Below are 26,984 nucleotides of genomic sequence, written 5' to 3'. Positions count from 1 at the left end.
TAGCCCAACTCCAATTTAGTCGAGAAGTTTTATTAGTTTCCACACTTAATTCAGTTTCACAGGAGGGAGCCCCCATTTCTGCTGTGGCCACCTCCGGGCCAGACAGAGCTGGCTATAGCAGCTGGGGCAGGCGGGGCTGGAGAGCACCCTGCTGGTGCAAGGGTGATGCTGCTGCCGCTACATGCCCCACCCCCACCCTACCCTCACCCCCACCCGCAGCCGGCGCTTCCTGCCATTCTTCCACTGGAGCTGGGCCGGCCCGGGGCCGCCCCGCCCCACCGCCGAGGTTTCGATTCCCCAGGGGAGCCCCTCCCCGCGCTGGCGCAGCCCGAAGCTGTGGGCATGAATGGCGGGCGCAGCGGCGTTCAGCGGGACACCTGGGGGGCCGGGCCCCGCGGATTCCGAGGACGCGTGCCGCTGGCGCTGTCCGGAGCACGGCGACCGCGTGGCCGAGCTCTTCTGTCGCCGCTGCCGCCGCTGCGTGTGCGCGCTTTGCCCACTGCTGGGCGTGCACCGCGGCCACCCGGTGGGCCTGGCGCTGGAGGAGGCGGCGCACGTGCAGGTGGGGACGCGGCGGCGCGCGGGGCGGGGGCGAGCCCGGGAGCAACGGACGGGGAGGGGCGTGCCCAGGGTTCCACTGCCGGTTCCGGTTAGGATCTGGGGCCCCAAGGCGGCCGGAGGTCCTCTAGGCTGTCGCTGTCGACCTGTAGTTCAGAACGAGAGACTGAGGCCCAAGGAAGGGCAGAGGCCAGCCAAGGCCGTTGGTTAACCGTCAGAAGAGGTGGGTTTGCGAGTGAGAACTTGGAGCCCCGCGGGTGCCGGATATCCTGACCTCGGCCCCTGTGGCAGATCCCCCACAGTGCCCTTGGGCTGGAAGAAAACCTGCCTCTGACAGAGAGGAGGATCACTCCTCTTAGAGCACAGCCGTGTAGCCCGGGGGAGCCGCCCGAACGTCTCTGCTTCTCTGCGCTGGGGACCGCCTGAGCGCCCCGGGGGCAGCCTCAACGGCCGCTCGCCCCGCCCCGCCCCCGTTCCACGAGCCGTCACAGCCGTTTTATCCGTGAGAAGAGGAAGGCTGGAGGCCAAGGTGCGCCTTGAACCCAGCTGGACAGCCCCCGCGGGGCCAAGGCTCACCTTGGAGCCCTCGCCCATGCTTAATCCTAAGAGTGGCCGGGGGCTCCGCTCTCGTGTTCCAGCCTTGCGGCCGACTGGTTCTGTGGCTCTGGTCTAATCCCTCCGCCGCTCTGGGCCAGAGGGGCTCTCCTGACTTGGACAGATGTTGATTCTACCCCTTCCACCTCCAAGAAGTCCGTTATTCCCCCAGCCCCACAATGACCTTTCCCCTGCAAGGCATGCCTTAACACCACGCTGTGACAACGTTGGAGCTCCAAGGTGAGAATGGGCCCTGTAGCGGCCAGTAAAGCTAGTGGAGTCCTGGGTTCAAGGCCTGCCTGTAAGATCTTCCTTTTCTTATCTATAAAATGGCTGTAATAATAATAATAGCTCCTCAAATGGCCGTTTTTCAGAGTTAACAAGGCTGCTTTCTAGAGATATGGCTTGTGGGTCTCACAGATAGGTCCACCCATTCACCTAGCTATGCATTCCCATTTTGCATCCACATACCCACCTGTTCACCTATCTGTTTATCCATCATCCATCCATTCATTCATCAGACATCCATTCAGCACATACCTTGTGCCGTGAGTCAAGGAATTGATCAATTCTTCCCTGACCTGGAGGAGTTCCCTGGCTGGTGTGGGGAGAACAAACAGTGACAGTACAGTGTGATAAGTATTGTAATTGGAGAGCCAGAGAGACAACAGTGTGAACTAGGGACAGGAGCAGGAAGACTTCCCGGAGGAGGTGCCACTGGAACTGGCCTTGAAGGACGGGTAGGATTTCGCCAGGTACCAAGAGAGGAGAAGCTCCCTGTAACAGGAGGGCTCAGGCACCAGGAGGCTGGGTTATCCGTGGGTGATGGACAGGAGCTAGACTTGAAGGCTTAGAAATCCCAGTGGAGTAAGGATGTGCTCCTGAAAGTTGAGGCTATGACTTATACGTGGGTTACTATTGTGTCCCCATCTCCACCCCCCCACCCCCACCACCACCCCACCTAGAGTAAAACTGTGCACAGTAGCAAATGCTTGTTGGGTAGTAAAATAACAAGAGCTACATCTATTAAGCACTCACTGTCTGCTGTACAATAGTAACATCAGAGATCACTGATCACATATCACCATAACGGATATGGTCATAATGAAAAACTTTGAAATATTGCGAGAATTGCCAAAATGTGACACAGAGACGTGAAGTGAGCAAATGCTATTGGAAAAATGGCGCCAATAGTCTTGCTCGACACAGGGTTGCCACAAACCTTCCATTTGTGAAAAATGCAATGTCTGCAAAGCGCAATACAAGGAGGTGTGCCTGTACTTCTCATCTCCACAGCAACCCTAGGGTTATCCCCATGTTTACAGCTGAGGAAACCGAGGTTTAAAGAGCTGAGGTCACTTGCCCAGGTCACGTGAAAGTAGAGCTGGGACTCAGACCTAGCAGGTCTCATGTGACTCTGGGGCTTGTGCTCCTAACGACTTACTCTCTACTTGAAGTTGGCAGCCCCTGGTCGTTCCATTCAATTCAGCACACACTTCTGTGTCACCCCCTGGTCCTTATGGGGGAGCCAGGAATGGAGCAGGCCTGCCCTGGGGAAGCTCCCAGTCGGCCCAGGTGCTGAATGTAAGAAAGTTAAGATGGAGGTAAGGTCACACCTGTGGGAGAGAGAGACACAGCAGGCCTTTGGAAAAATGGCAGTTGCAAAAAGCAGAGATATGGAAGGGAGTCATTTCAGGTGGGAGGGAGAGGGGAGCATGAACCCCACAGACCTCTCACACACGCAGGTCTTCTGAACCTCAGTCAAGCCAGAGGCCCACTGGCCCCCCTGGAGTGTGAGTTCCTTGAGGGCAGCTCCTAGAACAGGGCCCAGCACGTGTATTCACTCTGTAAGCGATTGCCCTTCCCCTGACCCCAAGCTGCTTGCCTTAAGGTCCTATTTGAGGGACTGGAAAAGCAAATCACAAGCAGGGTTGTCCCAGAAAAAAACAGGGGGCATCAAGGTTCGCAGAATACATGATGTGGGCCTCTGAAGATCAGAGGAGCCCTGGTTCCAACTTGCCTCGTGACTGGGCAAGTCACCTCCCTTCTGGGTCTCAGATCCCTCAGCTGAAACAAAACACAGGGGTGAAAGGAGATGAGCCCTGGGTGCCTCGTTATCTGGAAAGTGACAGTATTAAGACTTTTTCCCCAACTCCTTCACATACAGAAACTCACCCAAGAATGTTTACAGCAGTTGGCCATCACGAAGCAGCAGCAAGCTGGCAACATAACCCAGATGGAAGACGCTGCGGAGAAGCTGAAGGCAAGTTTCTCCCTTATTCTGCTTGAGACACCCACATTTCTCCTCGGACACAAGATTCTCCCCAGTATGAAGCCAAGGAAAAATACAGACCAACCTCAAAGGGCAGCTCAGGTTTGATGGGAGCTGGGGCTTCTATCGTTTAGGGGGCTCTTTTTGAGAAAAAGAACACCAAATAGGGTGTAAGACCTTGAAGGGGCCATGCAAGCGAGGGGCCCGAGGCTCCTCTTTCGTTAGCTTTGTGGTGACTCTGCTTCTGCCCCGTGCCTGCCTTGCCCTGTAACGCCTCACAAAATGGAGGAGCGGCCTTTTCTCCTGCCATTGCCAAGGCCTGTCTCTTGCAGGGACTAGTCCTCCATCTCCCAGCCCCAAATCGCCAAAACAGAGGAAAATACAGTATAAGAAACATGCAAATAGCTCTTTAGGTTTCTCTGCCATGTTGAAAGTGAGTATAAACGTATTCCATAAATAGGTACTTTCTCCAGGCTTCTCCTTTCATAATGATGTTTATTTAAATAGATTCTTTTGGGGGTTTTAAATGGGAAACTGGGGCTGACGTTATTGTGAGCTGCCATTTTGACTGTGAAAAAGTTGTCTTTAGGGGCCTTTTGTGTGACGCTGGCCATTCCCTTCCTCTCTCAGCTTCAGCCGCCCCTCCTGGAAGTGAGGGCTGGCGTGGGCTGCCCTCCCGGGCCTGTCCCACTGAGGGCTCCGTGACCACCACAAGTCAGGCAGGGAGACTGGCTCCGACCGTGGGAGTAGCTGGCACCCAGGTCTTCCTGAGGCCAGGCCCGCAGTGGAGTGGAGACGCCGAGGACTGGGCCAGGCCACAGCATCGGCCCCCTGTTTGCCAGCATCCGTTATCTGTGAGGGGACTATGTACATGCCCCAGTTTGCTGGGGACAGTGGTGGTTTACACCCATGGCCCTGGGTCAATTATTAATAATGTCATGAGCAGAACTCTGGGCTCAGATGGATAAATCAGTTCAGAATGATTTGGGAACGGAAAGTTGGCACATCCGAAGGGATTGGGAGCTGCTTGGGCTGTTGAGACAGAAGAAGGGAGTCAGGGCACAGGTTCGCTGTCGGCAAATCTCTGAGCAGATGTGGTGTGGGGGCCCCCAAGTGAAGAGTTAGGACCCGTGTGGAGGGTCTAAGAGGGCAGATTTCAGCTTAATCCAAGGAATGGTTTTCTTTCTTTTAACCCTCTCCTCAACTTTTAAATTTTCTATTTTGTCATAATTATAGATTCACAGGAAGTTGTAAAGGTAGTACAGAGAATTTTTTGTACTTTTCACCTAGTTTGCCCCAAGGGTTACATCTTACATAACTATGGTAAATATCAAAACCAGAAAATTGACAGTGTGTGTGTATAGTTCTGTGTCAACTTATCACGTGTGTGGATTCGGGTAACTGCCACCACAATCAAGGTACAGAACTATTCCATCACCACCGAGATCTACCTCGTGCTACGGCTTTATAGTCACCCCCACCCTCTCCTCCTACAATCCCTAACTTCTGGCAATCACTAATTTGTTCCCTATCTCTATAATGATGGCATTTGAGAATGTCATAAAAATGGAATCATATGGTATGTGACCTTTTGAGAATTTTTTCACTCCACACAATGCCCTTGAGATCGGTCCAGGTTGTTGTGTGTGTCAACATTTCATTCCTTTGTATTGCTGAATAATATTCCAGCAATCCAGTAGTATGGATGTACCACTTTTTTTTTGTTTTTAACCATTCACCTATTTAGGACATTTCAGTTGTTTCTGGTCTGAGGCTGTTACACGTGAAGCTGCTTTGAACAGTCGTGTACAGTTTTCTCTGTGGCTGTACATTTTCATTTCTCTGGGATAAATGCTGAGTGCTAGTGCTGGGTTGTATGGTGCTTGTATGTTTAGTTTTTTAAGAAACTGCCAAACTGTATTCCACAGTGGCTGTGCCATTTTACATTCCCACCAGCAATGTCTGAGAGATCCGGTTTCTCTGCATCCTTACCAACGTTTGGTATTTTTTAGCCATTCTGTTAGGTGTGTAGTGATGTCTCATTGTGGTCTTTATTTGCATTTCCTTTAAAAGTGGCTACTGATGTTGACCATGTGTGGGTTTGCCGTCTATATAGAGTCGTGTGTTGCATAACAACAGGGATACGTTCTGAGAAACGCATTGTTAGGTGATTTCATTATTGTGCGAACACCATAGAGTGTACTTATCTACAGACTAGATGGTATAGCCTACTACACACCTAGGCTATACGCTGCTAATCTTGTGGGACCACCACTGTATATGCTGTTGGTCGTTGACTGAAGCGTTGTCATGTGGCACAGGGCTGTAGTCTAGAAGGGAGTCCTTTGTCAGATATGTGGTTTGCTAAGGTTTTCTCCCAGTGTATAGCTTATCTTTTTATTGTCTTAATAGGATCTTGTGCAGAGTAAAAGCTTTTAATTTTGTTGAAGTCCAGTTGATCAATTTTTTCCATTTATGGATTGTGCTCTTGTGGTCATGTTGAAGAACTCTTTCCCTAGCCCTTGGTCCCAAAGATTTCCTCCTTTTTTTTTTCCCCTACAAGTTTTATAATTTTGCATTTAAGTCCATGATTCATTTTGACTTAACTTTTGTATAAGGTGTGATATTTAGGTTGAGGTTCTTTCTTTTATCTATGGATATCCAATACTCTAACACCATTTGTTAAAAAGACTGTGCTTTCTCCATTGAATTGCTCTTGCCAAAAATCCATTGGCCATACCTGTGTGGGGCTATTTCTGGATTCTCTATTCTGTTCCATTGTTCTATGAGTCTGTCCCTCTATCAGTACCACACAGTCTTGATTACTGTAGCTGAAAATAAGTCTTGAAATAATTGATGCCTCCCACTTGATTCTTTTTCAGAATTATTTTAGTATTTTAGTTCCTTTGCCTTTCGATTTAAATTTTAGAATAATCTTGTCTATATCTACAAAAAATAAACTTTGTTGGGATTTTGATAGGAACTATATCAAGCCTGTACTCAAATTGGAGAGAATTGACATCTTTACTGTGTTACCTTGCAATCCATGAACATGGTATGTCTCTTCATTTATGTAGATCTTTGTTTTCTTTCATCAGCATTTTTTAGCTTTCAGCATACAGATAAATTCTGTACCTGTTGTATCAGACTTGCATCTCAGTGGCCTTCAGAAGGTACTAAGAAAAATAGAATTAGTGGTTAGCATTTTAAAGTTGAGGTATTTGTATAAAAATTTAGATGTAGAAAAGTAGGAAGATGTGGCCACCCTAGGCCTCCATTCCAACATAGGGGCTGAGGGAGCTGAGCACTGGACGCCCCCACGAGCAGGGTGTTTCTCCCACCCCCACCTGCCCACTGCCCTCACTGTGTTACCAGCCTGGCACCTGTGGGCATTTACGTTTCAATTCCTGGTCAAGAAGCAGATTTTTAAAAATTCGTCCATAATCCTGCTACTTCAAGTCAATCACTTTTCACATTTTGAGATTTTTTTTCTGTACATTTATATGCTTTTATGCAGTTTGAGACATATTCTGTATACAATTCTAATATCATATCCCATCTGGAGGTGAGGCCTGGTGGTTCATGTCCCTGGGTGATTTGTCATTTGTGTCATCCTCTTGTCTTCAGTAGGTATTTTCCATGGTGTCCCCTATGCCCTGAGTTGTGAGAGGGCCCCTTCAGAGCTCTGTGGCATGAGCATCTGTGGGGGACTCTATGAGTTCCAGTAGTTCCAGACCCATTTTTATATGAATTTTTCAGTTTTGAGGTTCCATGAACTCAGACTCCAAGCCTTCTCAATCCAAGCCTGTTGGTTGGTTTTGCTGGTGACTCTATTTTCACCCATGACCCTGGGTGGATGACAGGATTCCTTGCACCTTCCCCAGGCCCGTGGGTGGGGTTTTCCTGGTGTCTCATTCACAGATGGACTGCCTGTGACCCGGCATAATGCAGGGGGCTCCTTCCCTGTTCCCAGCTGGAATGGGCCAGGTGCCCAGTGCCCCCTCCTAGTGACCAGGCCCCGGTGTGGTGTGGCTCTCACACGTACCTCCACCCCTGCCACTCCCCGGGTCACTCAGCTCAGCTCCTGCCCACAGCTCTGCCACCAAGTTCTCTCTTTGGTTTTGGCACCTGAAGATTTCCCTTTTTTTGTTTTTGTTTTTTTTTGGTGAGGAAGATTATCCCTGAGCTAACATCTGTTGCCAATCTTCCTTTTTGTTGCTCCAGGAAGATTGTTGCTGAGCTAACATCTGTGCCAATCTTCCTCTGTTTTGTATGTGAGATGCTGCCACACCATGACTTAAAGAGTGGTGTGTAGGTCTGCGCCTGGGATCTGAACCCACGAACCCCGGGCCACTTAAACGGAGCGTGTGAATTTAACCACTATGCCACCGGGCTGGCCCCTTTTGTTGTTTGTTTGATTGTGTGTTTGTTTGTTTCTGAGCTTGATCATATAACTTTATAACCTGCTCATTTTATCAGCATTTCCACGTGTTTGAAGCAGGAAGGGGGATTTTCCATGTCAGCTCCTTCTCTCTTATTGACCAAAACTATATGTCATTTTATATGTGGGGTTCTTCTTGGTGGTGCTTTAAGATCATAACACTTGCCTGTGTCATTAAAGGTTCTTTATCAATGTCAGTATTAGAGGCTATATATTCCATTATATGGATCTACCATGATTCATTAAGCCATTTTCCTAATGTCGAACATTTAGATCATTTTTTTCAATTTAACGTAAAATAGCACCACAGTGAACGTTGTTGGCACCTTGATTTATTTCCTTTGGGACACATTCCTGGAAGTGGCTCGTCTGGCTCAGCAGGCACAGACGGTGGTGAGGACTCTCGTGCGTCCTGCCCAGCTGTGGCAGGTGTGCTTTGTGGCACAGGGGTCTGGGGCCACCGTGCTGCCCCAGACTTCTTAGACAGAGGCAGTCCTAGGGAAAAGGCCATTCGCCTGAAAATTAATCCATGAAACAGCTTTGTAAACAAAATAAAACCAATAAAGTTCATACATAGTCCAGAGTCCCCTGTTCAGAAGCCAAAGATCAGGCCTAACTAACCACTCCTTTCCAAAGAGCAATCAAGAAGGACTTGGTCAGGGGCCAGCCTGGTGGTGAGGTGGTTAGGTTTGCACACTGCTTCGGCGGCCTGGGGTTCGCAGGTTCAGATCCCAGGCGTGGACCTACAACCACTCATCAAGCCATGCTGTGGCGGCAGCCCATATACAAAATAGGGGAAGATTGGCATACATGTTAGCTCAGAGACAATCTTCCTCAGCAAAAAGAGGAAGATAGGCAACAGATGTTAGCTCAGGACCAATCTTCCCCACAAAAAAAAAAAAAAGAAGAAGAAGGACTTGGTCATTAATCCCCAGCCAACACCCATGAAATGATTTTCTCTGACATCTTTGTCAATAGGCTGTTTGCTTCCCTGTCCTGGCTCTTCAGGGGGCCAACACATGCAGGTGGAAGGAAATTCAACACTGGCCTGCCACTCTGTACTCAAACTGGGATGCGATGACAACCTAGCAGAGTGGTGATGGTCTTCTTTCTGAATCTTCCCAGTTTTCCACAGTGAGCTTTTGATACTTTTATAAATGAAAAAAAAAGTATATATATTATATAAACAAATATATATACAGATGGTCCCTGACTTACGATGGTTCCACTTAAGGTTTTTCGACTGTACAATAGTGCAAGAGCAATACGCATTCAGTAGAAACCGTACTTTGGAATTTAAATTTTGATCTTTTCCTGGAGTAGCGATATGTGCTCCGATACTCTCTCCTGGTGCCGGGCAGGGGCAGCGAGCCGCAGCTCCTTGTCACCACGCAATCCTGAGGGTGAACAACTGCTACACTGATGACCATTCTGCACCCAGACAACCATTCTGTTTGTCACTTTTAGTACAATATTCAATCAATGACACGAGATATTCAACACTTTATTATAAACTAGGCTTTGTATTGGATGATTTTGCCCAACTGTAGGCTAATGTTTAAGTGTTCTGAGCAAGTTTAAGGTAGGCTGGCCTAAGCTAGGATGTTCGGTAGGTTAGGTGTATTAAATGCATTTTCCACTCATGATATTTTCAACTTAATTGGTGTTGGGTTTATCAGGACGTAACCCCATCATAAGTCCAGGAAGATCTGTGTGTATATATATATGTATATATATTTAAGGTCGGTTGAGTGCAGACCTAGACAGGAATTTAGAATTGAGACAGCACAGGCAGTCAGAGCTGAAAGGCCCTCGGAGATGGGGACACCCAGGAAAAGGAAATAACCTATCACTGGTCACATAGGAAGGCAGAGGTGGACCTGGGGCCACAGCTGCAGCTGTATCCATCAGGGTCCACTCAGGAAGACAGAAACCACTTTGAGGGTTTGGGACAGAGGGGATGAATGCAGGGAAGGTGACATAGCACAGAAGAGGTGGAGAAGCCAACCAGGGGGTGGTGAGGCAGCCGGCACCAGCAGGCAGCACCTTCACCGCTGCCGGCCTGGACAAAGGGAGGAGGTGGTGTCGGCAGAGTGCAGGGCCCCCGCCAGCCGGGCAGGGGCTGGAAGCAGAGCGGGCTTGTCCTGCAGGAGCTGGAGGGTGGAGGGGACTCAGGGATGAGGCCACTCGTGGAGACACTGGTGGGAGGGATACCCTGGCTGCTCACGTCCCCTTGCCCTCTGACCTCCCTCTAGCTCCTCCTCCCGTTGACCAAACCCAGCCTGAGGGAGGATCCTGGAAGTTCGGCCTGCAGGGTCAGCCCGTCTGCCCTACAGAGCAGAGCCTGGAAAGGACAGGAAATGGACCTGAGGCACGTGGGCCTAGACCCCGGGGAGTGAGATAAACAGCCTCCATTCCTGGCTGTGTGCCTTTCCCTGTGCCCCACCAGAGCTGCAGGGACAACCACAGCATGGGGCGGGGGACCAGCCGTGTGACATAAACCAGCCTTCGCCAGACTGGGAATGGGAAGGTGAGGACTCAGCCAGCCCGTGCTGTTGGCCTTGGTGATGCAGCCAGTCTCCACCACCCCTCTGGGCACGGCCACCCCCTGCCTCCTCCCACAGGCCGTTGCCACGTGTCCGAGTCGTCGGGACACCATAGCCACTGTGGCCTGGGCAAGGTTGGAGAGCAGGCCCCCCTTCCCTGGTGGGACGCCCCTAGAAGGCCCATAGAAGGGCTGTCCAAAGTCGCACTGAACAGCTCTTTCCGTTCTCACGGGCTCCTCAGCCTCCGCAGACCCTGGGCAGAGACGACTCACATAGCAGCCACCCCTCTGTACAAAACCCCTCAGCCTCCCCTGGGCAGGGCTTCCCCGCTGCTCAAGTTCTCTCTCCCACAGACCTCAGACCCTTCTCCACCAGACTTGGTCGGCCCTCGCCCAGCCAGTTCCCTGGGATCCAGGTTCGCTTTGAAGCAGTGTGGCCCAGAGCAGACAGCACACTTCCTTGTTTCATTGCCAGAATTCTCTTTTTGAACCGTATTGCATAAACAGCCTCATCTGCTTACACCTTAAGCTTTCTTGTGGATGTTTTCAAACAGTTGTTCCTGAGAGTTTTAACAATGTGCAGTGTTGTTAAACTTATTTTACATATTCTTTACAAAGCGGATCTATAGAAACTGCATGGAGCATAGCTTGCTTGGGAGGATATTTGCTGTCTTGGTTTCTATAGAAAGGTCCTCCGTTTACATGCATTGCCTCCAAAGTGTGTTTATAAATCAAGGGTTTGGGACACGTTTTCTTTCCTTCATTTGGTAATTCAATAAAGATATATTTGTGTCCAGGTTCACTGACCCATGGAAACCACGTTGTAAATGTAGACTAACACCCAGGCTAGCCCAAAGCTAACTTCATCCATCTGGCATGTGGTGGTGTAAGCTAGTCGCAATCTAACCACCGCCTGGAGCACTGTGTAGGAAACGCAGACTTCGGGAACCCATCCCCTAAACCTGCCAAACCACAGGTTCCCACCCCACTAAGAAGAGAACATGGCATCACAGGGGAGCCTCCCGGCTGCCCTGGGGTCCTTCTGCCGTGTGGGCTGTACAGACGTGTGGCCTGGGGAAAGAGGCTGGCCTAGGTTTTTTGTTTCCCCCTGAATGATTTTCTGTTTTACTTTTTCATTGTACTAGTAATACATGAACATATGCTCATTTTAAAGTTTTTACACAATAGTGTATTAGAATATAGTATAGAACTATAGAAAGTACAAAGTGAGGTTCCTCTTCACTATCCCCCCAATCCCACACCTCTTTCCAAACACGACCACAACAACAGATATTTTAAATGCACTTGCAAACATACAGACGCATATATCCATGTGCAGTTTTTGTTCTGTTATCTTTTACATACACGGGATCATCCTATATATATTATTCTGCACTTTGCTTTTTCCACATGATATCTTGGAGAGCTTTCCATGCCAGGACATATAGGTCCACTGCATTCTCGTGTGTGTGTGTGTGTGTGTGTGTGTGTGTGTGTGTGGTAAAATATACATAACATAGAAGTTACCATTTTAACCATCTTTAAGTGTGCAATTCATTGGCACTAATTACATTGGCAATGTTGTACGACCATCACCACTGTTTCCAAAACTTTTTCATTACCCCAAACATAAACTCTGTAACCATTAAGCCATTACTTCCCATTCTCCTCTCCCACCAACCCCTGGTAACCTCTAATCTACTTCCTGTATCTATGAATTTCCCTATTCTAGATATTTCATATAAATAGAATCATACAATATTTGTCCTTTTGGGTCTGGCATATTTCATTTAGCATAACATCTTCAAGATTTATCCATATTGTAGCGTGTATCAGAATGCTGCATTTAAATCACTATATATTATTTCATTGTATGAATGCAGCATGATTTATATCATAAATATTTATGCCAATGGGAAATATTGAAAATTCTGTCCACTTCTCTCTATCACCAACAATGCTGTAGTGAACATCTTGGTACACAAATCTTTGTGCACGTGTGAAAACGTTTTCTGGGATCAATTCCTGCAAGAGGAATTGCTGCATCAAAGGATGTTTGCATTTAAAACTTTGACATTTTCACACTGCCTTCTAAAAACGCAGTCCCAGTAGACACGACCACCGCAGGGTATGTGAGTGCCTGTTCCACACACCCTGACAGACTCTCGTGTTACCCATCAGTTCAAATTCTTCCAGTCTGATGGCCCGAAAATATTTTCTGGTTACATTACTCACTGTCTTGATCGCTGGGGAGGCTGAGTACCTCTTCATACATCTGTTGGCACTTGCCTATCTTTGGCCCATTTTTAAATTCAATGATTTCTTTTTTTTACCATACGTTATGGATAGTAAATCCATATCGTTTGTTACCTGTTGTGTAGCTTTGTTGACAGCACCTTCCCTTTTGGGAAAGGTTTCATTTTTTATGTGATCAACCTGTCATGGCTCCCATTTAGCTGTCTGAGTCTGGAGTTTCTTTTACAGAGGTCTTCCCTTCCCAAATTTTTAGAAATAAAATTGTTTTGTATTTCATTCTAATAATAGGTTTATTATTTTTTTTTAATGTGTGTTGCTTTAATCTATTTGGAATTCCTTTTTTGTTTGTTTACCTTTTATCGTGGAAAATGTCAAGTATACACACGTATTCATAGCAAATCCCAGACATATTTCATCGGTAAAAGTTTTGGCATATTATCTCTACAAGATAAGGACTCATGTTTTAAAATACATAAGCATAGCGTCATCATCACACCTATGAAAATTAACAATAGTTTCTTTATATCAACAAACATCCGATCAGTCACATTCCCAATTGTCTTTTAAATGTCACGTTGTATTTATTTGCTTGAATTAGGAGAGAAATAAAGTTTTCAAAATGCAATTGGTTGATGTTATTTCTTACGTTGATAGTTAACATGTTCTTCTGTTTCCGATAAGTCGTCTAAATTGAATCTTTGTTAGGTTTAGAGGCTGGATCAGATGCAAATTTGCATTTTTTGGCAAGACTCCTTCATAGGTGGGGTTCTGTCTGAATTTATTTTTATATATGGTATAAGATAAAGATCTTATCTTGAAATCTTTTTCAAATACATCATTGATTGCCTATGTACCAATACCACTTATTGAATAGTTCACTCTTTCCTCCCAGTAATTTGAAATGCCACCATTATCACACACACACACGTACACACACATATATATTTTTTGGTTCTTTTCTAAACTCTTTATTCTATGCTCTTGATCTCTTTGTCTGTGCCTAAGCCACGTGGTTTTAAATCCTGTAGCTTTACTGTTTGGTATTTAATAAAGTAGCTTGTCCTTCATTAAACTTTTTAAAGCAATTTTTGGCTTTTCTTGTGCTTTATTCTCCCGCATGATAATTTAATATTTGTTTAATCTGTATGTTAAGAGTTTGGGATTGCATTGACTTTATAGACTAATTTGAAGACAAATAGCATCTTTACAGTAATGAATTTTCGCAGCCAGGGATACAATTTTTTCTTCCAGATATTCAGAGCTTTTTTAAAATGTGTTTCAGTACAGTTTTATACTTTTCTTTATCTAAGTCTTTACAGTTTTGGTTAGGTTTATTTTTAGATATTTTGCTATTTTTTCCACTATTTTAAAAAGGATCTTTATTTCTCCGTGCATTTTCCAATTGGTTAGGAAAGCTGGAGTTTTTATAAGTTGATCTTGTACCTGACTTGCCACCTTGCTGAACTCACTTTTTAGAGGTTATAATAATTTTCCTCATGTTGATTTTTCTGGATTTCCTGGTTGGCAGTCATGTCATCTGCAACTGGTTTTCTTTTTAGGCTCATGCAGAGTCAAGTAAAACCTGGCTGACAGGAAAGTTCACTGAACTCAGGTTACTGCTTGATGAAGAGGAAGCACTGGCCAAGAAATTCATTGATAAAAACACGCACCTCACCCTCCAGGTGTACAGGGAGCAGATCAAGTCTTGTGGGGAGCAAATCGACGTCATCAATGATCTCTCCAGCAGGGTCTGGGGCATCAGCCAGGAGCCCAACCCCATCCAGCTGCTGCAGGTAATAATGCCGGTTTCTGCCCTCACGGTGACACCTGCCACCCACACTGCCCCTGGGTTAGGGTGGCATTGGACACGGCGTTTACACACTGAGTAAATGTGCAGAGAATTCCCTAGTCAGCATGTGGACTTTCTCACCCCCGCATGAGTGGTCAGAAAGTATACACTATTAAGAAGACAATATACATCTTGAACTAGTTCAGTCACATCGACAGCCACCATTTTTGAGGTCCTCTGTGTCCCAAGCACCTTATGTGTTAGCTCTCACATTCACCAGAACTCTGCAAAGTGGATATTCTCACCCCATTTTACGAATGAGAAATTGAGGCTCAGGGAGGTGAAGTGATTCATCCGAGGTCACGCAGCTGGTAGGTGGCAGTGCTGTGATCAGAACCCAGGTCTGTCTGACTGTAAAGCCACCAGGCGGCCCTGCCCGGCCCTCTGCCTGAGGTCTTCACTGAGACACCCCTCCTGGAAGGGCAGCTGTCCTTTTAGCCGCGGAGCAGGCTTCAGAGCTGAGTCACAGTTTGCTCGAGGGGAGAGAAGGATGGTACTCCTTGGCCACTGGGCTCTGCTGGAGGCTATTATCTTACACTGAGGGAGCGTCTAAGAAATAGCCCCTAAGATATTCATTGCTATTTTAGTGAAAGCATCGTGTTGAGAGTGGTGGTCCTGTCTTCAAGGAACCATGGGAGAAACTCCTCTCTTGTATCAATACTCCCGTGAGGCCACCTGTGCGCTTGGATTGCTTTTCTACTCCTGTAACTCTTCCTGTTTCCTTCTTTGCCATGGCTTCTGGGAAGCTCAGAGCCAAGTATGTTTCAGTAGCTGGGCTGAGACTTCTTGGCATACATTTTGTGCCTCATCTCACTCTGGCTTCCTGCTTACATTCTTGTCCTTGTGTTCTGTTTGCTTCATTTTTCTTCCCGTAAAGGAAAATCTTGCAGTATTAGATCACCTTTGTAAGATGCTTTAAAGGCTGGTGGGACAACGCAGGGTACAACTAAATAAAGGTGGCACTGAGTCTAACCACAGATTAGCATGGGTTCTTGCTAGAAAATAAAACAGACAAATAAATCAGTCAGTATAAAACCAGTCAAGCCAGTCCCTGGTGGATATTTCCGCTCTTGTGCCTTTATGTCACCTTGGCCAATTCAGCCGGTGTCTCATTGTTAGCTAACAAAAAAATAAACCTAACAAAAAATTCTGGGTGAGGGGCTCTCCTAGGCACAATGGATGTTGTACTTTAAGAGGGGCAAGAGGCACAGAGGGGTACATTTGTTTGTTTCTTCTAAAATAATGGTACTTTTTAGGGATAAGCTAATACAAAGAGATGCATCCATGGAGAATAATGTTATTCTTCCATCACAGGTACAGTTTCAGGGCTTTGTCATCTTTTTTCTTTATTCTCTGGTGCCAGAGCTACTGATTTTCATCATTCCTCAGTCCTTCCTTCTATTTGCTCGTTCCTGTATTCATCAGACATATACTGAGCAGCCTGCTCTGCACCAGGCCTGTGCTTCACATTAAGAGCTCATAGGTGGGGCCAGCCCCGTGGCTTAGCGGTTGGGTGCGCGCGCTCCGCTACTGGCGGCCTGGGTTCGGATCCCGGGCGCACGCCGATGCACCGCTTCTCTGGCCATGCTGAGGCCACGTCCCACATACAGCAACTAGAAGGATGTGCAACTATGACATACAACTATCTACTGGGGCTTTGGGGGAAAGAAAAAAAGGAGGAAGATTAGTAATAGATGTTAGTTCAGAGCCGGTCTTCTTCAGCAAAAAAAAGAGGAAGATTAGCATGGATGATAGCTCAGGGCTGATCTTCCTCACAAAAAAAAAAAAGAGCTCATGGGTGGGGAGACATGCTCAGAAATAGTTATTTACAACACAGCTCAAGCAAGCTAGCAAAAGTGTGTCCAAGGAAAGTCCAACTCTGTATGGAGGATCAGGGAAGACATCTAGGAGGAGGTGACAGTGGAGCTGGGTGTGGGAGGATGAGGATGAGCTCACCAGCTATATTCAGAGGGATAGAGCAGAGAGGACGTCCCAGGCAGACAGGACCCACGTGCACATGAGAGCTTGGCGGGATGGAGAACCACCCAGGTTCAGCCTGCTGGAGGTGGGGCAGGGGTACAAGGGAGGGCATGTTGGGAGATGCTGCTGGATAGGGAGACCAGGGTTAGTTGATGAAGGGCCTTATGTGCCCGGCCATCGGGTTTGGCCTTTGTCCCGTAAAGCGAAGGGAGCCAGGGGAGTGTTTTGAACCAAGAAATGCCACAGTCAGTTTAATGCCTTAGAAAAGTCACTTTGATGATAGGGTGGAGGACACACTGAGGCAGCCGGGGCTGGACGCTGGAAGGGAAGCTGGGAGGAGACCCCCGTGTCAGGAGAGAGATGATGGTGGCTTGGACCAGTGAAGGGGCAGTGGGGATGGGGAGAAGCAGGCAGGTTTGAGAGATGCAACTGGACTGGCGATTGGAAGTGGAGGGAATCCAAGATGACGCCCAGTTTCTGGCTCGAGCTGTGCTCTCTGAGTCTGCAAAGGCCAGGAGCACATTCCTTCATTCCTTTATTCCATCACCAGTGTTCGTCAAGAAATGACTGTGTGTCAGGCCCTGTGCGAGGTGCTCGAGTTCGGGCTTACCAGGTGGCATTTGTCCTGCCTTCCCCTCCCCAGCCCCCCCCATCTGCCCTCTGGGCCACCCTCCTGCCACTCTGGAGCCGGATGGGGCTTGGAGACCATCTCACAGCCCCCTCCCAAGGCCCAGCATCCTGCCTTGTGGGGCTGCTTCTGCCCCACCGCTGAGCACTGGGCCCCCTCCCTCCCTCCTGAGGTATCCATCCACCCATCCCGTCTTGGGCAGCACTGCCCACTAGCCAGGGCCTGCTCGCCTAAGGCGGTCTGCTGTCTTCTAAATCCTTGCTCAGGACAAACCTTCAGAAAGTGCAGACAGCATTCTTAACTGCTAACAAGAGAATCCGCTGTAACTGTTTTAAGCAAGAAAAGAGTTTACGAGAGTATTAGGCAGCTCGCAGGAGCTCCAGGAGAGCCAGAAAGTCAGGATGAAGACGAGGCCACAGCACAGGTTTGCTCCAGTGTAGACCCCACTGCTGCTCTTCTGGGCAAGACATTATAGCTCACACCACTGACCCAGGGCACCGGCTCCCAGAGCCTCAACTGCTGCTGTCCCCGGAGCTCCACACTGCTGTCACCACCTCAGCCTCCCTTCCACACCCAGGTCCTGGTGGGAGGTGCCTTGTCCCACGTCTGCACCATGGGTGCAAAGGGGCTGGGAGAGTGCGTTTTCTAGCTTCTACTTAGCAAAGCCACACCTCACACAGGAAGGGTATTTAAAACTTTTTTTTATTTTAACCCCATCAGGGTCCATTTTATTCAACCAATTTCTTTTTTTTTTTTTTTATGTGAGGAAGATCAGCCCTGAGCTAACATCCATGCCAATCCTCCCCCTTTTGCTGAGGAAGACTGGCCCTGGGCTAACATCCGTGCATATCTTCCTCCACTTTACGTGGGACACCACCACAGCATGGCCCGACAAGCGATACATCGGTGCGCGCCCGGGATCCGAAGCCGGGCCGCCAGCAGCGGAGCTCGAGCACCCTAACTGCTACACCATGGGGCCGGCCCAGGAAGGGTATTTAAAAGATGATGTCCAGGCAGAAAACAGGACAGTCCCCACTGTGGTGTCCATACCACCTCGGTCAGCATTCCAGCTGAACTTCCAGGGCCTTTGGCTTTCCTCTTGGGACATAGTCTCCTTCTCCTTCCTTTGGACATGCCGCAAGGGCTCCTTCCCCAGGAAAACTGGCCCCTCACTTTTTGTCCCCCTGTACCTCAGGCAGACCCCCGTCACAGGGCCCCTTGCGAGGTGGTGAGCCACCTAAGGGCAGGGGCAATCAGCCTGCCTCCTCCCTCTGCCGCTGGTGCCTGCAGAGGGGGCCTCAGTGAACACGGCAGGCGGGAGCCAACAGGGCCAGCACTGACCCTGGACCCCACGTGTCCTCCAGCCCAGGGCCCACTGTGCCGTTTCTCCAGCGCTCTGTTCCTGGGGGCACTGCCAGGGCAGGGGGGACCTGCGCTTGCTGGCTGGGTTTGTTCCTGGGGGCAGCGGAGGGGGCTGGGACACTGCCGTGGCTCCCAGAGCCGCCCTGAGCCCTGCGTGCCCTCACAGGAGTACACGGCCGCTGAGCAGCAGATGCGGCGGCAGATGAGCCTGAGGGAGCTGTGCCACCCCGTGCCCCTCTCCTTCGAGCCCATCAAGAGCCTCTTTAAGGGCCTCGTGGAAGCCATGCAGAGCACGTTACAGACACCGCTGGACGTTCGCCTTAAGGAAAGTAAGTTCCTAGCACCAACCTCGTGTCCTTTACTCCCCTGGTGCCCTTTGGCCCAGAGACAACTGTGAAGATCGCCACCCCAAGTCATGTCCTTCCCATGCAGAGGCCCTTGGCTGGGCCGTCCAGAGCTCCTGGGCCTGGGCCGAGCCCACCCTTCCGACCTGCCCTCCTACCCTCCTGCGACCGTGTCCTGCCTCTCGCAGCCACCACTCCGCTTCTGCCCCTCAGTCGCTCCCAGGATTCTGCCACACAGCATCTTTGCCTGCTCTGGGCTCCCGGCTGGGGTGGCCAACTCCCCCTCCTCCTCTTCCTCTGCCTGGCCAAGTCCCACCATCCCTGCAGGGCCAGCACGGCTGTGCTCACCTGGAAAGCCTTTCCATGCCACCGGGGGCGCACTCCCTCTCCTGGCCGCCGCCCCTGCCGGGCCCCATCTCCCCTCTGGGGCTGGCCGTGAGCTGGATACATGGACCCCCTCCCTGCCTCTCATAAGTGCCTGGAGGGCGAGAACCACTTGGGGTCCAGCTCTGAGGTCCCTGCAGGGCCCGACACAAAGCACGTGCTCAGAAACATCTGTTGGTTCATTCACTCATTCATTCGTCTCTGCCGTCATGATTCACTCAGAACCTTTCCTCAGAGCCCCTGCTGTGGGCCGAGCACAGCAAGGGACAGAACAGAGCACCTGCCTCTGTGGCGCTCAGCCTTTCGGGGCAAGACAGACAACAAACGGGTGTATGTCGGTGATAAGAGGTGCTCTGGAGAAAAATCAAGCCGGGTGAGGAGAGCAGGGGTGGCCATGGCGGGGAGCTGTTTTAGATGGGGACGTGGGGCAGGCCTCTCTGAGAAGGGGCGTGTGAGCCCACCTAAAGGAAGCCTTTGCGAGCCCTGCAGGTCTGAAGGGCCGGAGCACGTCGTGGTCACATGCAGGCACTCTGGAGCCAGGCTGTCCTGGTTCCTACCCCAGGCCACCACCTCCTAACCTGCCATCTCGGGCAGGGCACCTGACCTTTCTATGCCTCTGTTTCCACACTCATAAAATGGGGACGATGATACAGCAACTTCACAGATTCATCCAGCAGCTCCTCACCACCACCCTGTGTGGCCGGCGCCTTCATTGTCCCCATTTTACAGAGAGAGAAGCTGAAGCTCAGAGAGGGTAACTGACTTGCCCCAGGTTATACAGCTGGTGGGGTAGAGGCAGAATTCAGACAGACGCTGGTCCCAGGGGCAGGCCCCCTTCCCTCCCCCAGCTCCACGTGAGGCCATCATTCTCATGATCACAGGTGCTGACTCCCCGGAAGGACCCAGGAGATGGGGGACTTGCAGCACCACAGCCCTCCCAGGCTCCCCCACCCGTGCGCTCCACAGACGCTGCAGGCTCAGCAGGCCCAAGGGATCCGGCATCTTCCCCCTTCTGCTGCTGCTTGACTGCACTCCTCACTCCCAGTAACAGCGAAGCCCTGGCACTTCGGCTGCCGCAGTGTTTCCTCAAGCTAGCCCCTTTTCCATCCCTGCTGCCCAGTTCCCCCCTGAGCCTCCTCACAGGGCCTCTGCCTCTGGCCCATCATTCCCCACCAGAGAGAGCTTTGGAAATTCTGCTGCTCTTGTCTGCCGTCAACCAGACACCTTCCTTGGCTCCCCGCTGTTTATGTGCCACTCCTAGCCCCTGCCCTTCATGTCTTTGTTCCTGCTGTACTCCGTTGTTGGGAAAGCCTCCCATCCTTTTTTCTGGGTGTCCAAATCTTCCCCATCCCTTAAGGGCCAGCTGAGGTGCTTCCTCCTCCATGAAGCCTTCCCTGACCCCTCCAAGCCCCAGATCCCTTTCACCTCTCTTCTCTGTGACCTGGAGCACTCTCTGCCTCTGACGGTGGCTCCCGTGAGCCCATTTCTCACCTCGTTCGCCTGACTGAGCTGCGGAAGACTGGGACCGTGACTTGGGTTTCCTGTGACTCCCTGTCACCTGAGTGAGACCTGGACGTGAGCTTTCTGAGGACTCAGCTTCAGTTTCTCATTTTCCATCTTTGTCCTGGAATTTGCATTTCTGCCACGAGGTTGCCCCCATCCTCCACTGTTGAACGCACAGTTGATTCTCAGGACGGGGTCCTGGAGCCTGCCGTGTGCTCCCCGAGCTCAGGGCTCACTCACAGGGCCCGCCCACTGCTGAATTCGCTTCTGACCTGGGAAGTGCAGGTCTTCTGAGATCTGAGCGTGTCCCTGAGTATTCCTATCACTGTGAATTTGCATTTCCTACTTAAATTTGCATGTGATTCTTGGGGAGAGGTTATGCGGATCTCCAGTTTTGTAATATTTCAGTCTGTTTTATAACATGCGCTGCTTGCGTGAGCGCCAGCACTCATTGCTCACAATTCGTTGCAGACATGAACTGCCAGCTCTTGGGTTCCTCCAGCGCCAAGCCGGGCTCCTTGTTGAAAACAAGCCCCTCACCAGAGCGATCGCTCTTCTTAAAATGTAAGACCCCCAGGGCGGAGGGCGGGGTGCTCGGGTGGGGGCAGGTCACGGAAATGGAGGCCCCCCTTTTTTTCCTAAGAGATCTAATTTGGGTTTTTTAACCTTTATTATTAGTTTCTTAGTACAGAAGTAATACATGTTCCTTGTAGAAAAATTAGAAAACAAAGAAAAGTAAAAATTAAGAGAAAATCACTCATAAATTACTGGAGAGCTTTAGAAATTCTGCTCGTGTCTACCCTAGTAGACATGTAGTAGTAGATAACTACTATTATTTTTGCCCTTTAGCTTTCTTCAGCTTATCTATATATATATACACAATGATAAATATTTAATATATCTTTTTTTAACAAACATGGTGTCGTACTATAAATACTATTTTGTAATCTGTGTTTTCATTTACTGATATATTGTGAACATCTTTGTTCCCTTAAAAAATTATAGAGGTAACACCTGCTGCTTGTAGAAAATTAAAAATTACAGACATACAAATAAAACAATCGCTTCCCCCAGAGATAAATGCTGTTAATATTTTGGCATATATTTTTTCAGATGTTTTAAAGGCATATATCTGTGCAGATTTTTAAAAATGGAATCATATCATAGATATTCTTTTTGTAAGTTTTTTTTTTTAAATAATTTTATTTATTTATTTTTCCCCCAAAGCCCCAGTAGATAGTTGTATGTCACAGTTGCACATCCTTCTAGTTGCTGTATGTGGGACGCGGCCTCAGCATGGCCGGAGAAGCGGTGCGTTGGTGCGCGCCCGGGATCCGAACCTGGGCCGCCAGTATCTGAGTGTGCACCCTTAACCGCTAAGCCACGGGGCCGCCCCCTCTGTGCATGTCTTTTGATGCACATATGTATGCATTTCTCTTGAGTGAGAGAAAAGGATGCCCACTATAACCACTTCTATGCTACATTGTTCGAGATGTCCTAGACAGTGCCTTTAGGCAAGAAAAAGAAATTAAAACTATAAGGATTGGAAAAAGGAAAAAAAGATCATTATTCATAGATGACATGATTATTTACAGAAAATCCAAAGTAATCTACAGATAAATTAGAATTACTAACTGAATGTAGAACAGCTGCTGGATATAATGCCCTTATACAAAAATATATCATATTTCTATATATTGGCAATAAACAATTAGAAAATGAAATTTTAGTGCCAGCCCTGGTGGCCTAGTGGTTAAGTTTGGTGCGCTCCATTTTGGCAGCCTGGGTTCTGTTCCTGAGTGCAGACCTACACCACTAGTTGGCAGCCATGCTGTGGTGGTGACCCACATACAAAATAGAGGAAGATTGGCAACAGATGTTAGCTCAGAGAGACTCTTCCTCAGCAAAAAAAAAAAGAAAATGAAATTTTAAAAACATTATTTTCAGTAATATTTTTTAAAAACTAGGAATAAATCTAACAAAAGATGTACAAAACCTCTCTACAGAAAACTCCAAAACATTACTGAGAAAACTATTTGGCAGTTTCTACTAAAGCTGAACATCCACATACCCTACAATCTAGACTTTCTTTTTTAACTTCATGTCTAGTATGTGGCATAATGCAAGGAGAACTATTATTGGGAGTTTAAATCACTGCCACCTCTCTGGAGGACACCAGGCAATATTTACCAAAGGTCTTAAAAAACACCTATCCCTGTTGATCCAGCAATTCCTCTTTTAAGAATACATCCTAAAGAAATAATTAGACACATAGAGATGTAATCATATTAGTGTTTTCAAAAGCTTTTTTAAAAGCCTATTTTTTTAAAAGGGGGAGGGATAGGTTAACTTATAATGCATCCATACATCAAAATCTTAGAGTCGCCATTAAAATGCTCTTATAAAAGAATATTATTTGATGTGATAAAATGTTCATAAATACATCAATAAATTTGAAAAAGCAGATTACCCAAGAGCATGTATGGTATGATACCAATGTTAAGAAAAACTATAAAGCGGCAAGTAGAGGAAAAAATTGGCAGGATATACACCCAAGTGTTAACAGCGATAGGATTATTTTTAATTAAATTTTTAGAAATTGGCAACGAATTCCCTGGTACAAAATTCAAACGGTACAATGGATGTACAAATTTTCTCTCCTTCCCGTATTCCCCCAGCCACCTCCCCAGAGGCAATCAGGGTTAAAAGGGTGGCACTCCATTTCTCCGTGGGGGACTTCCCGGGTCCTCCCGTGTGCTCCTGTGAACACGCGCGGGGCGGCGGGCGCGGGCGGGGCCGGGCTCTGGGGCGGGGCGCCGCGCTGGCCCCGCCCACCAGGCTGGCCCGCTGTCCCCGCCCGCAGACGCGCGCACGCCCTCGCTGGATCCGGACACGATGCACGCGCGCCTGCGCCTCTCGGCCGACCGCCTGACGGTGCGCTGCGCCCTGCTCGGCTCCCTGGGGCGCGCGCCGGCGCTGCGCTTCGACGCGCTGTGGCAGGTGCTGGGCCGCGACTGCTTCGCCGCGGGCCGCCACTACTGGGAGGTGGACGTGCAGGAGGCGGGCGTCGGCTGGTGGGTGGGCGCGGCCTACGGCTCCCTGCGGCGCCACGGGGCCGCGGCCGCCGCCCGCCTGGGCTGCAACCGCCAGTCGTGGTGCCTGAAGCGCTACGACCTGGAGTACTGGGCTTTCCACGACGGCCAGCGCAGCCGCCTGCGGCCCCGCGGCGACCCGGACCGGCTCGGCGTCTTCCTGGATTACGAGGCCGGCGTGCTCGCCTTCTACGACGTGACTGGCGGCATGAGCCACCTGCACACCTTCCGCGCCGCCTTCCAGGAGCCGCTCTACCCGGCCCTGCGGCTCTGGGAGGGGGCCATCAGCATCCCCCGGCTGCCCTAGCGGAGCCCAGAGAGACGGGGCTGGGCAACGGCCTACTCTCTAAGCACCCCCTCCTCTCCCCATCAGTCAGGCCCCGTGCTTTGAACAGTTCCTCTCCTAGGCTCGTTTCAGACATGCCCTACACACAGGTCCTCTGCCACTGCTCTCTCCCCAGACCCACCGCACCAGGGCACCTGTACTACACTCCTTTCAGTCCAGGCGCCTGAAAGGACACCCCACAGGGAGCCCTAAGCATCCTGACCGTGGCAGAATACACTGTCCTGAGCCTCCCACCTCCTCATACAGCACCCAGAACACCTGGCACATGGTAGGCACACAATAAATATGTAAATGAATGAGAGTCACCCAGCCCTGACTCTTCATTCGTTAATGTCCCTTGGATCTGCCGCCTCCTCTCCACTCTACTTCAGCTTGTCCATGTCACCTCCCTCCAGAGCGGCTGCAAGAGCCTCTTAACACCTCCTGGCCTAAATCCTCTCCCATCCTCGTCCTCCACCCTACAGCCAGAGTGATCTGCCTAAAACCTCACTTCACCTCTTAGAACTATCAGGAGTTTCCCAAGGACTACAAGGGAAAAAAACAAGCACTTTACCTTAGCATTCAAGGCTTTTCTAGTCTGACCCAAACTACGTATCCTCATAGTTCCTCCTCCTCATAGCAGGAGACCGAGCTCCCGCTGCTCTTTTCAGAGACCCTCCAATCAGAATGGCATCACACAGCCTCATCTCTACACTCCGCCTTTGCTGCTGGCTTTCCCGGTGCCCCATACACACATTTATATAGGAAAGCACTTTCTTCCTCTGTCTGCCGGTCTGTCTTCCCCAGGCTTAACTGCCCCAGGAAGTCTCCCCAGCCACAAGAATTGCCCTCTCTTACTGTCAGAGCCACAAATCTGGGACCTGTCTTTCAAACTAGATTGGAAGCTTTCTAAGAGCAGCTATGTCCTATACCGTCCCCACCCTCCCAGGCAGTGAGGGAATGACCAGCAGCCGGCTGCCATTGAATCACAGCACAGGTGAGCTGGGAGGGCCTCACAGATCACTCAGCCCCACCTCACTGTACATTTGGGGAGACTAAGTTCCCAAAAGAAAGTTGCTGAAAGTCACCCATGGTGATTAAGGGCTGGGCCACCCCCCAGCCCCCAGGCAAGTGTCTGACTTGCCCCCTGGCCGAGCCCTTCAGGCCCAGCTTTCAACCTGGGAGATTTTACTGCTCATTCATTTCTCAGGGCATGTTGGGAAGAAAGCAGTAGGTGACTGTTGCTAAGCAACCACAGCAGTTTTCCCAACTGTCTTGGAATCCAGGGGATGGTTTGGGCAGCCCAGATATCCCCATGCTCCTCAGATCCAGATCCTTCTGGGTTGCCAAGGAAACCCAGAGAACCCCGTTTTCCAGAAAGAAGTGACGGAAATAGAGAAGGCCGGCTCCTCTAGAGAGAGGGAAAGGCCTCTTTCCAGGGTCTGTGCCTCAGTTCTGAAGGTTCGGTATCCTGATTTGTCAAATTCCCTAGATGGTTTTGAAGTTATGCTGTGTTAACATATCTTGTTAGGCGCTAGCAGGAGGGCAGCAGTCAGGACAGGAAAACGGAAAGCTGCGTCTCCCTTATGGTTTAACCAGACTCAGTGCATTAATTAGTTTGAACCATTTAAAATTGCCAGTTGCTAAAAATGGCACTTTCATCCGGGGCAATGTAATACAAGTGGAAGGAGCTTCAAAAGTGCCTTTAGTTCTAATCAAAGCATTTGAAACTCAAGCTTGCATAGATGTCTAAGCACTTTGCTCCAGGCATCCTGAGGAAAGGGAACTTAATTCTCCTGGGGCTGGTCCTGAGCTGAATTCTGACAGGCGGAGGGCATTCCTGACAGAAGCAGGTGGGTGCACTTGATCCACATCCCTGCAAACCAAGACTTGTTCCCAGGCCCACAGCCATGGGGGCCCAGTCCTACCAGCTCTTGCGCTTTTGTCAGGGCTGTTCCCATGCTTTACGACTGTTAACTCATTCAATCCTCGCCTCATCCCTAGGAGGTAGGAAGTTATCCCAATTCTGCATTATGGCAAAATTGAGACACAGAATGAGTAACTTGCCCAAGGGCACACAGCTAACGGTGGCACTGGAGTCTGTGCTCATGTCCCCCAGGCCGTACTGTTGGAGCGAGCACAGCAGGTCTCTGGCCGGCGCCTGCGCGCTCTGCCCCCGTCAGGCCTGTGACCCTCTGCTTTTGCCTGGTTACTCTGTGGGACTAGAGCCTGCCTTTGGGTGACCTCCCTTGGGCTCTGAGATGAGGTCTAACACCAGAGGGGGATTTGAGAGTTTGGATTTGTGTAGCAGAGACAGAGCTGGACTATAAAGGACGAAACTGGCTCTTATCCAGTGCCTACTCTGGGCCAAGGCTGTGCTAGTCAGAAAACTGCAGTTTTGGTCCACAATCAGGTGTGGCCTCTGGCTAGTCACTTGTTACTTCTTGGAGCGTCATGTGTAAAACGGGGGTAATGACCCTTCCTGTCAGTGTTGCGAGGCTCAAATGAGCCCAAGGGTGTGAACTTGACCTCAAAACCGTCCAGTGCTGTACAGGCCGGGACCTCTGAGCATCCCTGCGGAGCTCCTGTTGGGCCTGACGTCGTGCTGAGACAGCTGATGTTCCTGGCTGCCCTCTGGCAGCAGCAGGAACCTCCCTGAATATTCTCAGTGCAGAACTGAGCTTCCTTGGGGTCCCCGTCTGCAAGGGTACTGATCACTTATTCTCTTTCAGATTTGAATTTGTAGAAATTTCTTTACTGATACAGCAAATTTCTTGCAGATATTTTTAAATGACTGCAATTTTCTAATATGTGGTTTGTGTTAATAAAATATGAATACTGTCCCTTTTAA

General features: G+C 49.4%; 1 protein-coding gene across 1 annotated transcript; it reads left to right on the top strand.

The window, feature by feature from the left end:
* Positions 1–289: 289 nt before the first annotated feature.
* TRIM14 (tripartite motif containing 14) lies at positions 290–26,984 on the top strand. The gene is made up of 6 exons (XM_058523614.1): positions 290–562; positions 3,320–3,415; positions 14,226–14,459; positions 18,652–18,814; positions 21,188–21,280; positions 23,580–26,984. The coding sequence occupies exons 1-6, from the start codon at positions 347–349 to the stop codon at positions 24,113–24,115; spliced, it is 1,338 nt and encodes a 445-aa protein (XP_058379597.1). The 5' UTR covers positions 290–346; the 3' UTR covers positions 24,116–26,984.

This window comes from Diceros bicornis, chromosome 28 (genome assembly GCF_020826845.1).
Source record: "Diceros bicornis minor isolate mBicDic1 chromosome 28, mDicBic1.mat.cur, whole genome shotgun sequence".
NCBI lineage: Eukaryota > Metazoa > Chordata > Mammalia > Perissodactyla > Rhinocerotidae > Diceros > Diceros bicornis.
Note: the sequence above shows the minus strand (reverse complement) of the source record. Positions and strands in the feature narration are given on the sequence as shown.